At 36.6% G+C, this 12,281-nt stretch overlaps 1 protein-coding gene across 1 annotated transcript in view; it reads right to left on the bottom strand.

The window, feature by feature from the left end:
- The window catches only part of Sou (required for meiotic nuclear division 5 protein souji), a 57,711-nt gene extending 55,039 nt beyond the window's left edge, over positions 1–2,672 (bottom strand). The window contains exon 1 of the mRNA XM_081763746.1: positions 2,349–2,672. Coding sequence (XP_081619872.1) covers positions 2,349–2,484 — 136 coding nt within the window. The 5' untranslated portion in view covers positions 2,485–2,672. The remainder of the gene's footprint in view (positions 1–2,348) is intronic.
- Between the last annotated feature and the right edge of the window lie 9,609 nt (positions 2,673–12,281).

Here is a 12,281-nt window from a genome sequence, read left to right as displayed (position 1 = left end):
TGGAAAATTTACATTTATAATTAAATGCTTGGAATACGGTAGCTATAACTATGGTAACTAATATTTTAATAAAAAAATGAACCGAAACTTAAGTAGTAGTTTATTACTGGCATGAAAAGGAAGGCCAATTCCAAATGATGAATCATTAAATGAACAGTATGGTGAATCATGGAATTAGTGATACAGTCCGCAGCAAAAAACCTGCAACGTGAGCATGTAAGTTTATTGTGAAACGACGAAGACTTTTGCTCCAGAATAAGCGTGCAGGGGAGGACGCCGAGGTTTCTCCTGCGTGATTCGTGCCACTTAGACGTTATGTTGATTCCCTGGGCTATTAGACGTAGTTTCACAATAAACTTACATGCTCAGGTTGTAGGTTTTTTGCTGCGAACTGTACCATGTCATAATATGTAACACTTAATATTTCACTTCAGTATTAATCAAATATAACTGAGCTAAGTTAACTAACGGATAAAATAAATAAATAAATAATGATGCAGAGCTAACGCGGATTTAAACTCTGATCTATAACTTCCGAACGGCTGTCGTACCAGTTAGGCTATTGAGGACAGTAATATGACTATTTTATCCGAGTTTCAGCACTTGTTCTACAATCGTTGCAATCATTTTTAATTACTGAACATTATACGATGGAAGCATTATGGTAAGTCTTTACTTTGACTCCAACTGTGACTTCAATCGGTTCTTATAGGTTCAGTTACTTCCTGGAACTGTTTGTGCGTGAGTCACTTGTTAGAACTGTTCGTGTCTTTGGTGTGACGTCTTAGTTCATATTTTTCCCACTAGGTGTGTGTGTAGTCATATGGTAGTTGGTTAGTAGTCACATGTTCTGTGTGCATGTATGTGTGTGCTGCTGTTTGTGGAATGCGGGAGCGCGTAATTGAATTGGTTGAATTGAGTTAGAGAAAACCTATCATAGTTGTGGTCTAAACTGAAGATATTTTCGACGTATTCTAAAAGTGGACGTTTATTGGTTTCTTGTTTGTAATAATAGCAAGTGTGCTCGGTTTAATAAAACGACGTGTGTGCGGAAAGGAACATTTTTCAGTAATGTTGAGTATTGTGCATGTGTTCTTGGTATCTTATTTTTTCGTGTGTGGAATCAGCAGTTATGAGTTCATTATTCACGAGATTTCTCCTATGGCGAAATGGTGAGTGTTTTCTTTTTTTAATTCATATTATTTTTATTCTTGATTTGTTTTGCATTTGAGTATTAGGCAAAGTATTTGGTTTGCTGCTGCTTGTCCTATTGTCTTGTTGAGATGTAATTTTTTTTTTCTTTGTCATGCACTGATTTATGATTAGAGACGAGTGTTTTTTTTTTTTTTTTTAATTTTTCCCTTCTTATCTTAGCTTTATAGTAGTGGTGTGATTATTATTATTTTGGATGTTTTTATGGTACTTGAGCGGGAGGGTTGGGGGCGGTAGCCCCCCATTTAGATCTCAAAATTCATAGTCACCGCTTCGCCTGATTTGATGTTTAGTAACATTGTGGCCCTTGTACTTATAGTATAATTCTTAACTTCCTATAGTAACATTGTGGCCCTTGTACTTATAGTATAATTCTTAACATCGTATAGTAACATTGTGGCCCTTGTACTTATAGTATAATTCTTAACATCGTACATTACTTTCACTGTGTTAGTAATTGTAATCGATTCATGTGATCCGGTTCCGGGAGCAGTTTAGGAATGATTCCTAAACTGCTCCGGGAACCGGATCACATGAATCGGTTGAAGTCACAGTTGGAGTCAAAGTAAAAATTTGCCAGCATTATTACTGTAGTATAAGTTTAAAGAAACGAGTGCCCACGACCTAAATCTTACCCATTTGAAGTGCAAAGATATTTTGTATATCAAGAGCAAACTAACTTCAATGGTTCTGAAATGAAAGTTTATATCCTAACTTTTCTATTGAAAGGAAACTATGTCAATTTTTATAATAGTATTTCAATAAATATTTATATAATAACTTATCTCTTCAATGAGATCTACGTTAGTTTATAATACTTCAATAAATGCGTGTTTGACAATGTACAGAGCACTTTCAGATTTTTCATAAACCACTTAGTTCTATTAAGATCAACTTGAAAATACTGTTTTCCATCAGCCCGAAGGAAAATCTAAATAACGGAACAAACTAATATAATTATTTTGGGTTAGAATAACTTTGATATTTGAACAATGTTGCAGTTTGAATGTCATCGGGTCTGGTATATTGTTTACACATAATAAAAAATAACATTATATCGCTTACTGGACAAGAAATACATTTCAGTCCCAAAGCTTATAACCCTGAAGATTGGTACATCGAAGTGTTTACCTTACCTGCTTCAAATTCTTTCCTTAGCTCCTCAATATGATTTGTGACATCTCGAAGAACCCTATCTGCATGTTCATTTATTGCGCCGAACTTAGACAATACTTTATCAACCTCTCTTTCGACAGCACAACAAGCTTCCATTTTTCTTTTTCAGCAACATATACAAATAAACCTTGCTTGACAACTCCTCCAAAAATACACAAAGTTCACGCTCTCACATCAACAAACAAAGAACTTCGCCGATTTTCTCTTACAATTGCAACACAGACGACTCAGTAGCGCCCATAGACGTGCAAAAGACTTAGGAAATAAGTAGATGTCATTCCACAACTATTATGGCGTACAGTCTACGTATGTCAAAACAAAATAGCCACTCTCACTGGCGTCTCTGTCATGTAATATTTGCGGGGGGGGGGGGGACATAAAAGAAAATGATTTAAATGGCACTACCTAGCCCACCTCTTTATTATCTTCGATTCCATTTGTTGCCTTTCTGCTAACCATTACAGACTCCCTGAGGTACATCAAGAACTCTGTTATAATCGTTTCACAGCCTGAAAATTATTAGGATTAGGATTAGGATTTAGATTTCTGGGCTTTCGGCGTCTAAGGCCATTTAGCCCATCACGTATATGAGGGATGACGTCCCTTGGCGATCACACTATCCGATGAAGGGGAAGGACGGAAGGATGGGGGAAGGAAGGTAGCGGCTCGGGACCATTATGTTAGCTACCATCCCAGCATTTGCCTGGTGTGAGTGAGGGAAACCCAGGAAAAGCCTCACTTAATATGGCTGGCCTTACACTTTCGACCGAGTGGCCCCATCGGGAATCGAACCCGGCAGAGACGTACGCAGGAATTTATTTCGGGAGGGGTCCAAAGCTTTTCGGGGGGTCAAAACACAATTTAATGCTAAATTATATTAAAAATTGTAAAATTGCCCCTAAAATTAGACTAAATTTACAAAAAGTCCGGATTTCGGGGGGTCCGAACCCCCAGGACCCACCCCCTGCGTTCGTCCCTGGAACCCGGGACCGCTCGCACCAAAGGCGAGAACATTAGCGACTACGCCACGCGGGGCCACAGCCTTAAAATTATATTCCAAATAAACATTATTATTTATGTGTTATTCTGTAGTTAGTAAATAAATTAAATTAGAATAAAGTATTGAATATTTTGTACTTCAAAATATTGGGGATACGCGTCCCCCTCGTCCTCCCCACCAGACACGCCCATGGCCACTCTAAGGCTAGTTTTAGACGGAAGCATTTATCGTAGCAAAAATCGTATCATCGATATCCTATCGTGTAAAGTAGCAAATGCTATAGCATTTCCCATTCCATGGCATATCCTATGGCATTTCTTGTCGATAGAACCTGCTCTATTTCGTAGCATTTTCCACAGCATTTCTGCTCCAATTGCAGCGTCGTGGTGTGTTAAAAAGAAGCGAAAGATTGTGTGTCAAATATCCATGCTCTTTGTTTTGTGTGGGAAATTGAATTGTAGTAAAGAAAAATGACTTGGAGTAGGGATGCTCTTTGTCCATATACTTCTTTGTGATTTTCGTTTTTTAATATGACCGGCGAGAACTGTTGTTACAATTACTGTATCTTTAGCTACCTCACGCTTAATTTCGGAGCCATAGATGCGCTCTTCTCCAGTGATTTATTTGCTACCTCACGACAGATGCTTATCAAAATGCTACCGTTTAAAAGCACCATATGCTTTTGATGTCATGAAATTTTTGGCAGCACATCTGCTACAAGAAATGCTACGATAAATGCTTCCGTCTAAAACTAGCCTTTCAATTTATATCGAAAACAGTCTCAATCGTTTATACTACGTTTGTGCTGAGTTGTGTCGTTAAACTTTTTGTTGTGTTATCAATTGGAATAAATAATAAACGAAATAAAGTGGCGATGCTGACGAGATAGTCAATTGAAAATCGCCACCAATCAAAATATTTCCGAATTAATCTCAAATTATGTCAGTTGGTCTGGATTGTGCTGTTGATATATATATATATATATATATATATATATATATATATATATATATATATATATATATATATATATATATATATATATATATATATATAATCTTTCTTACCATTAAAATAAGAATGTTAATCAAAAAATAACTGGCGATGCTGGTTTGACATCAAGTGAAAATCGTCATCACGTAAAATATATTTCAAAAATGAGATGAAAATGAAATAAAATTTTTCAGTTTAACGCCCCCTGATTATGCCTTTTAGACTAAGGGAGATGATGATTTAGGAAGTGAATGATGATGGAAGAATTGGTGGAATTACAATGTGGAAGGAAGCGGGAGTACCTCGAGAAAACCCACGAACACGTTGTTCACAACAAACTTACATGGCTGGGAATCGAACGAGGGACCCCATGCACCAGAAGGAAGCGCTGTACCACTGAGCCACACTGCCTAACTATATCTCAAAAACTTCAAAACTGTTTCAAAACGATTGTGCTACCCTTCAGCTGGATTTTACCGTTGAACTTTTCGTTTATGCTATGAACTGGGATAAGTAACAACGAAAATAAACTGGTGACGCTAGCTTGATAGATAAGTGAAAATCACCACCAATAAAATATTTCTAAACTAATTTCAGATTAGGCTTTCAAGACTGTGAATCGTTTGTGTCAGATTATAGTGTACAAAACATCATTTGTGTTATTAACTGGAACAAGTAGTAAACGAAAAAAAAGTGCAGACGCTGCTTTGATAGTCCAGTAAAAATTGCCACCACTCAAAATATTTCAAAACTAATTTCAAATTAGACTTTAATGATTCTTGAGTTTATGCCGGATTGTGCCGTTAAAACTTTTGTTTGTGCTATCAACTGGAATAAATAATAACTGAGAAAAAAGTGGTAATGTTGACTTAACAGTCAAGTGAAAATCGCCACAACTCAAAATATTCCAAAACTAATTTCAGGTAAGGCTTAAACAGTTGTTACTCGTTTGTACTATATTGTGCCGTTGAAATTTCTATTTCTGATAGGGTAAATGTGCCAGTCCTCGACCACCTAACTCATTTTCTTATCCTAACTTTATCCAAAACTGAGATAACTTATACCATTTATGTAATATTAGTCGGAGAAACACTAGTAACTGATTTCTTTTAGTGTCCGACCATTTTTCGTTAATGTTCGACCGCCTACTGTTTAGTCATCGACCACTACTCGGTTAATGTGCTTTTAACTATAGTATGAAGGCTAAAGCATAACTTTACCAAACTAATAGCATCTGTAGATGTTACATCATTAGTTTTTCAGATGTCACTTCGCAATTTCGCACAATAGTCGCCGAGATTAAGTCATTTTGTGATAGTTTTGTCAAGAAAGGGACCACCAAATTTATTTAAGGTTAAGTGGAATGCAGCACCAAACATGCTTCGTCTTCTCTGGGTTGAAGGGGTATAAACCCCATCTTCTAAATTCGTTTTTAATTACTAATTGTGTTGCTACCTTGTATATCACTCTTTTAATTAGTGGTGCAGAAATAACACGTGTAACATTTTACTCAGTTTCCATGTAGAACTCTCGAAAACGATTTGAACAATTTTTCAGTGCTCATTATACGTCGCAGGGTTGAAGAATATGTGTGTTCTTTGGTGAAAGGCAGTAGAGTACTATAGCATGGCTGGAACAAAATTCGCTTACTTCCATTGCCAAGTGAGTCTTGTGACCGTCGATTAGCAGAAGGACTGGTTTCTTAATAGAGGGATCATTCACCCATTTTAGGAAGCCGTTTGCTATCCATTCGTAGTGTTTCACTTTTCATCCAGCCGCTATCTGACCTGACCTGCCTATGAAAATCTCTGAAGAAACTGCACTGATGACGTCCTTTGGAAGATGTCTTACATGCAGATATACGACCATCGGGGATACAATTTCTCCTGCTGCGGAAAAAGTGCAAAACAGTGTTAATGTTTCTTTCTCGTTGCCCTTCACCTCGTACATATTTTTCCACGCTTTGGACCCCAACGCCTTTCCTGATTTGTGACACAGTTGAAAGCTGGATTCATCAGCATTAAATGTTCGCTTAGGATTATTTAGAATATCAGATTGTCCCGTTTGTTTCAAGTATTTCTCAAGGTCCTAAAACCACAAGCTAATGTTTTCCTCGGTTACAGGGTCTTGTTCAACGTTTAGGGACACGATTTGTGGGTATCTCCTCAAGTAAGTGTAATACCAGGTTTCACCAGCTCGATTGTCTTTGAACGGCGTTTTGCGTTTTTCTGAATCGACAATTTTTTAACACTGTTCAGAGGATCGTATTTCTTCTGTAGAAAGCCCTTTTGCTCACATTAACCCTTTATGGACGGAATTATTTTCCTGTTGAAGAAAAAAATGTTTTCGGTATCAAGCTGTGATCCACACTGAAGACGCCAGGCTTCGCTACTTGTCAAATATAATCCTCGAAACGTAACGGATATGAAACGTTCGTCGTTTCGAATTTAAAAAAATGCTCGGGCTTGCAATACAATAATGCGTTGAAACCATTGGCGTCTCTGGCATGTAAAATTTGGGGGGGACATCAAAGGAAATGACCTAACTGCTAGTATCTTAGCGGAATGTTAGATTATCTCACTTCAAAATATTGGGGGGGACGCGTCCCCCCCGTCCCCCCCGCCAGAGACGCCCATGGTTGAAACGTTACAAATTTGTTTTCGTCGTCCATATCGGGTTAAGAAGCCAGTTTGCTAATCCCTCTTCTTTCTGTGTTAGGTATGGTTCTGGATCTATTTTTCGCTTTTTGGGACTGTGACCATGAAATTTATCCGTCAGCGTTACCCGAAGAATTCCATAGATTACTAATGCCTTTCGTATGGAGCGCTTTTTTTTTTTTTTTTTTTCGATAAGCCTCCAGAACTTTTTGTAGATCCTCGTTTGAATAAGCTGGCAGTTTGAGCTTAGGTCTACTCACTCATTATCTCTGAAAGAAACAAAAATTCTTAAGGACATGCAAGGAAAACATATGTATTCCAGACGTAAGCTGATAGTAGGTATTCTGCTAACAATATTTGAATGCGTTCCACGACGAAACGAGAATAGTGTAGTTCAGTATTAAACGAATTAGACCAAATATAATAAATTTATTATTCAAATTAAATGTCATACCCTAACAGTGCCATTAATTTTCCATGAAAATGTTGGGAAACTACATGAATATTCAGTTACTTGAATTTGAATTTATTTTATGGCCTTTAGGCATCTACGGTTCCGACCGGGATAGGGTGGGGGAGAGGATGTTGGAAGTTAGACGGCCAGGGCCTATTTTGAAGATACCATCCCAGCATTTGCCTGGTGTGACTAAATCCACATTCATTGAAGGATGTCGCTGTCCGTAAAGCATAAATTAACAGATCAGGCTTGACATGTTCCGAACTCATTTCTTTGATTTAGGTAGGCCCTACAAGGGAAGGGTCTGGTGTCTGTTTGTTTTCTTGACTTAAAATATGAATATTTGCAAAATATAATGAACAGCCACAAATTAAGTGCACGAGAAAACTAAGTACATTATTTATCTTGAATCATAATCTCCCTGCTTTTCTAATATATCATTCCACAAACAAGGGCGCCCATCAGGGGGGCAAGGTGGGGTGATCGCCCCCCCTAAGAGGAAAATTGTACTTGGGAATATCGTAAACCCAATAGAATTTTTACAGTAGTTACAGCAAAATTGAAACTATATTTGAAACATTGCTCATACTTGCCCCCCCCCCCTGGAAACCACAACATGGGCTCCCTTGTCCACAAATATAATTTATTTTTGATTTCCTTATCAATTGGTTTCTCAATTTAATCCTTTGGAAGAATTATTTTCTGGAAGAAGAAAGAGGGGAAGAAGAAGGTATCAGCAGCTGGACGATATGAAGATAGAAAATTCTGATTCCTTAAAAATGGAGAAAGATTGATTTGCTGTAAAGATCTGTCAATGTAGCAGAACACTGATGATTATAGGAAGGTTATAGTCATACCGGTACTTATAAAATATATAGAATTTGTTGTCTTCATCCCAACATCCCAATAAATAGTGACACCTTTTCATTGGGTAAAACAATTGGGATTATTTATGCGTTATATTGATATTTTAAGAAAATATACATATAAATATAGTAAACAATTGTTCCTATTTACAAACTTTGGTTGAACGGATATATGGATCGTATTGGATAAGGCGAACAAAAATGTTATTTCTAGCAGAGAAGAAGTAGGAAGTTAGGAACAATTCCACAATTGCTAGGAAAACAATAATGTTTGTTCCTGATTATTCACATTTTTGACTCATGCTCTTTAGGAGTTTGAACCCTTAGCAGGCACTTCTCTTGACTGGAATCTGATATTTCAGACATTGGATTATTATTATTATTATTATTTTAATAAATTTAGCGAACGTTCCTCAGTAACTTAAGCATCCTATTTTTACTCGGGTGCCTAGTAAAGCTGGAAGGTTCCAGGAGTCGTAAACCATAGTTTTGGTTTGTATATGAACCTGTTTCAAACGGTTAACCGAACTATAAAACTGTTCTATTTTCTATTGATTATTAACGCGTTCTTCTAAAACTATTAACAGGAAAACATGGGAAATCGTAATTTCGTTCAAAAGTGAAAGCAGATCTACAATTACTTAACCTAAGATGATAAGATTACATACCTTTCAGATCTTTTCCAAAATATGGAAGAATATTCTGAAAAGTGTCAACCTAGTGTCTGTGTTCAAACCGAACGGAACCAAATTATGGTTCGCTTTCTGAAATAAACCGATACCTTAAGTTTTAGCATTAAACCGAATTCAAATTGATTAACCGGGTTTTGGTACACTTCCACTAGCTAAACTGTAGTTAGTTTTTCTATTGTCCAGTTAAATCAACTGCCATTATGCACTGCAAATTAGGAACTACAGCTTTTTAAATCCAAGTGAGTGAGTGAGTGAGTGAGAGAGAGAGAGAGAGTGTGTGTGTGTGTGTGTGTGTGTGTGTGTGTGTGGTTAAAAATGGCCGATATTAGTGTTGAATCTATAGTTCTTTCGGTCGCCGAGATGAACAGTGACACTAATTGAATTACGGAAAAACATTGTTAGAGCCCGATTTTCATGAAACTTTGTATATATAGAGAATACCTCGGGAAACTCGCACAGCCAAAATTGTAGCTGCAGAGTCCAAGACGTTGGGGCACTAGGGCCCTAGAAAGATCAAAAGTGGAACGTCAGTACATTAAGGACATGGTGAGAAAATGCACGTTTTTCTTTAAAACTAATCATTGTAGCGACACGAAATGAGCATACATGGATACGAGATGGTCGATATGATCTGTTAAAAGTTATAAAAAGAATATCCGCCATCTTGAAAGAGGCCATGTTGAAACTGGTGTGATTGGTGTAAATGAGAAGAGGGTCGTCCAATGCATTAATTTGAACGTAAATAGCCACAAAAACCTATTGGTGAAGTCTATTGTGGGATTATATTATTCCTGTGCTTCTGGTAGAGTGGTTTAGGTACAAGATAAGCAAAGTGTATGTCATGACACTCGAGCAGGGTATGGAGCGCTATAGGTGGACTTATATGACGTTCTGATTTCTGTTCGAATTAAGTCAAGTCTAATAAAAAGTTACTAGTTAATATCAGCCATGACATTATTATGAAGATTGAACCCGTCATATCAGTACATCCACACCAATTATATGGTGACTGTGATACAAATGATGTAGTGCTAAAATTATATTTCGCTCGGTTTTCTATTTGCACTGATCCCACTCATTGCGCTCCATAATCTGCATCTGCTTGAGTGTTATAAAATACACTTTGCTCATCTTGTACCTAATGCACAGGAATAATGTAATACCACAAAAGACTTCACCAACAGACCAGAAGCACAGAAATAATGTAATCCAACAACAGACTTCACGAACAGGTTTTTGTGGCTATTTACGTTCAAATTAATGCATCGGATGACCCTCTTCTCATTTACACCAATCACACCAGTTTCAAGATGGCGGATATTCTTTTTATAACTTTTAACAGATCATATCGACCATCTCGTATCCATGTATGCTCATTTCGTGTCGCTACAATGATTAGTTTTAAAGAAAAACTTGCATTTTCTCACCATGTCCTTAATGTACTGACGTTCCACTTTTGATCTTTCTAGGGCCCTAGTGTCCCAACGTCTTGGACTCTGCAGCTACAATTTTGGCTATGCGAGTTTCCCGAGGTACTCTCTCTATATACAAAGTTTCATGAAAATCGAGCTCTGATAGATACCTAGGGTTCCTTGTAAGAGAAAAGATTGTTACTATATCATAACGTTCCCAAACATTAACAAAAACTGTGTAACCATGCTTGCTGCAATAAACAATAAACAATTAAAAAAAATAATGACAATAAAATACACGAGATACAAAGATGTGCATTTAAATTATTTATTTTAGCCCAGCGAAGCGGGTAATATATGCTAGTAATATATATGCATATACCCTATTTAATTTTCTAGAGTCCTTCAATTTACTTTACCTTTCTTCAAGAGTGAATGGAAGTTGAGAATCTCAGTGTAAAAGTCCTGAGATTCTTGTTTCTGGCGCCGTTCTTTTCGAAAAGGTAGCAGCTGATAATTACTGACTGAATGTCGGATGATCAATTCATATTCTTAATGGTTGTCTCAAACTTTTCATTCACACGTTAGGCTACAGCAGAGATCTATTATTTCTTAGTTGTGGAAATTTTGTACCCATTTTCATTAGCAAATTACCAAATATTTTAAAAATTCATAGGACGATTATTTACTAAAAGCGGAAAGCATATGGAAATTCTTCATAAATAGAGACCGGATGTTAGGCAAAATGCCTATTCTTTAATATTAAAGATGTGATCAAAAATAACGTTTTAAAGTTTATATAGGGGATTATAGTTTCAATTTAAGCCAATTTTATTTTGCCTATTTTGCCTGTTTCGCCCATTCCTGCTTAAATAATTGCTTTAGTGCCTAATGTTGCCTATTATATGCATTTTCTTCCAAATAAGACTATTGGGGCCAAATATACAGGGTGTTTCAAAACAACACCGACAACGTTTGGGAGGTGATTACTGACACCAAGATAAGACAAAAAGTATACACCAACTTGGGTGCACAAATGCTTCCTTTCGGAGTTATAGTCTGCAAAATCATGAAAAAATGAAATTTGAAGGTCCATAGCTCCAAAACTATTGGACCTACTATAGTCGGGTTAAGACTTCACTTAGGAACTAGTATGTGCCCAGGGGTGCAGCCAGCAGGTTTATGTAGGGGAAGGCCGTCGTTTTTGAGGGGGGGCAGCTACAAAGCCAAAAGAAATTATGTTGCACTAGTGTTTTTGAGGCCTGAAAAAACCGGCAAATTTTTGTTTCCTTCCGGAAAACTAAAAAACACTGGTTTCTAGCTTATTATTATTACTATTATTATTATTTTATTATTATTATTATTATTATTATTATTATTATTATTATTATTATTATTATTATTATTATTATTATTATTATTATTATTATTATTATTATTTGCTTTTTGTCCATAAATTATATTCCAGGTAGTTTTTATTATGTTTAACCAATTATTACTGTCCCGGATCAAACGTTATACCTTTGTGCATAACTATTTTAGTTAAGCCCTTGCACACAGAACCTATCTACATAAGGCTGATTTTCTTTGAAATTTCACTTATTTTCTTTAAGATTTCCTGACAAAAATAATTTATTATTATTTGTGACTAAAAAAATCAATTATTTTATTAACATCCATGTCTCATTTCCTGTTCTAGGGGCCGTCCACATATTACGTAACGCTATTTTTGACCAAGTTTTACCCCGTCCCTCCTGCTTGTCACACTTCGTAACGCAAGGTCGAACCCCTCCCCTTTGTTACGTAAAGCTTTTTG

Source organism: Thermobia domestica, chromosome 1 (genome assembly GCF_964235325.1).
Source record: "Thermobia domestica chromosome 1, izTheDome1.hap1.1, whole genome shotgun sequence".
NCBI lineage: Eukaryota > Metazoa > Arthropoda > Insecta > Zygentoma > Lepismatidae > Thermobia > Thermobia domestica.
The sequence above is the reverse complement of the archived record's forward strand: the minus strand, read 5'-3'. Positions and strand labels throughout refer to the sequence as shown.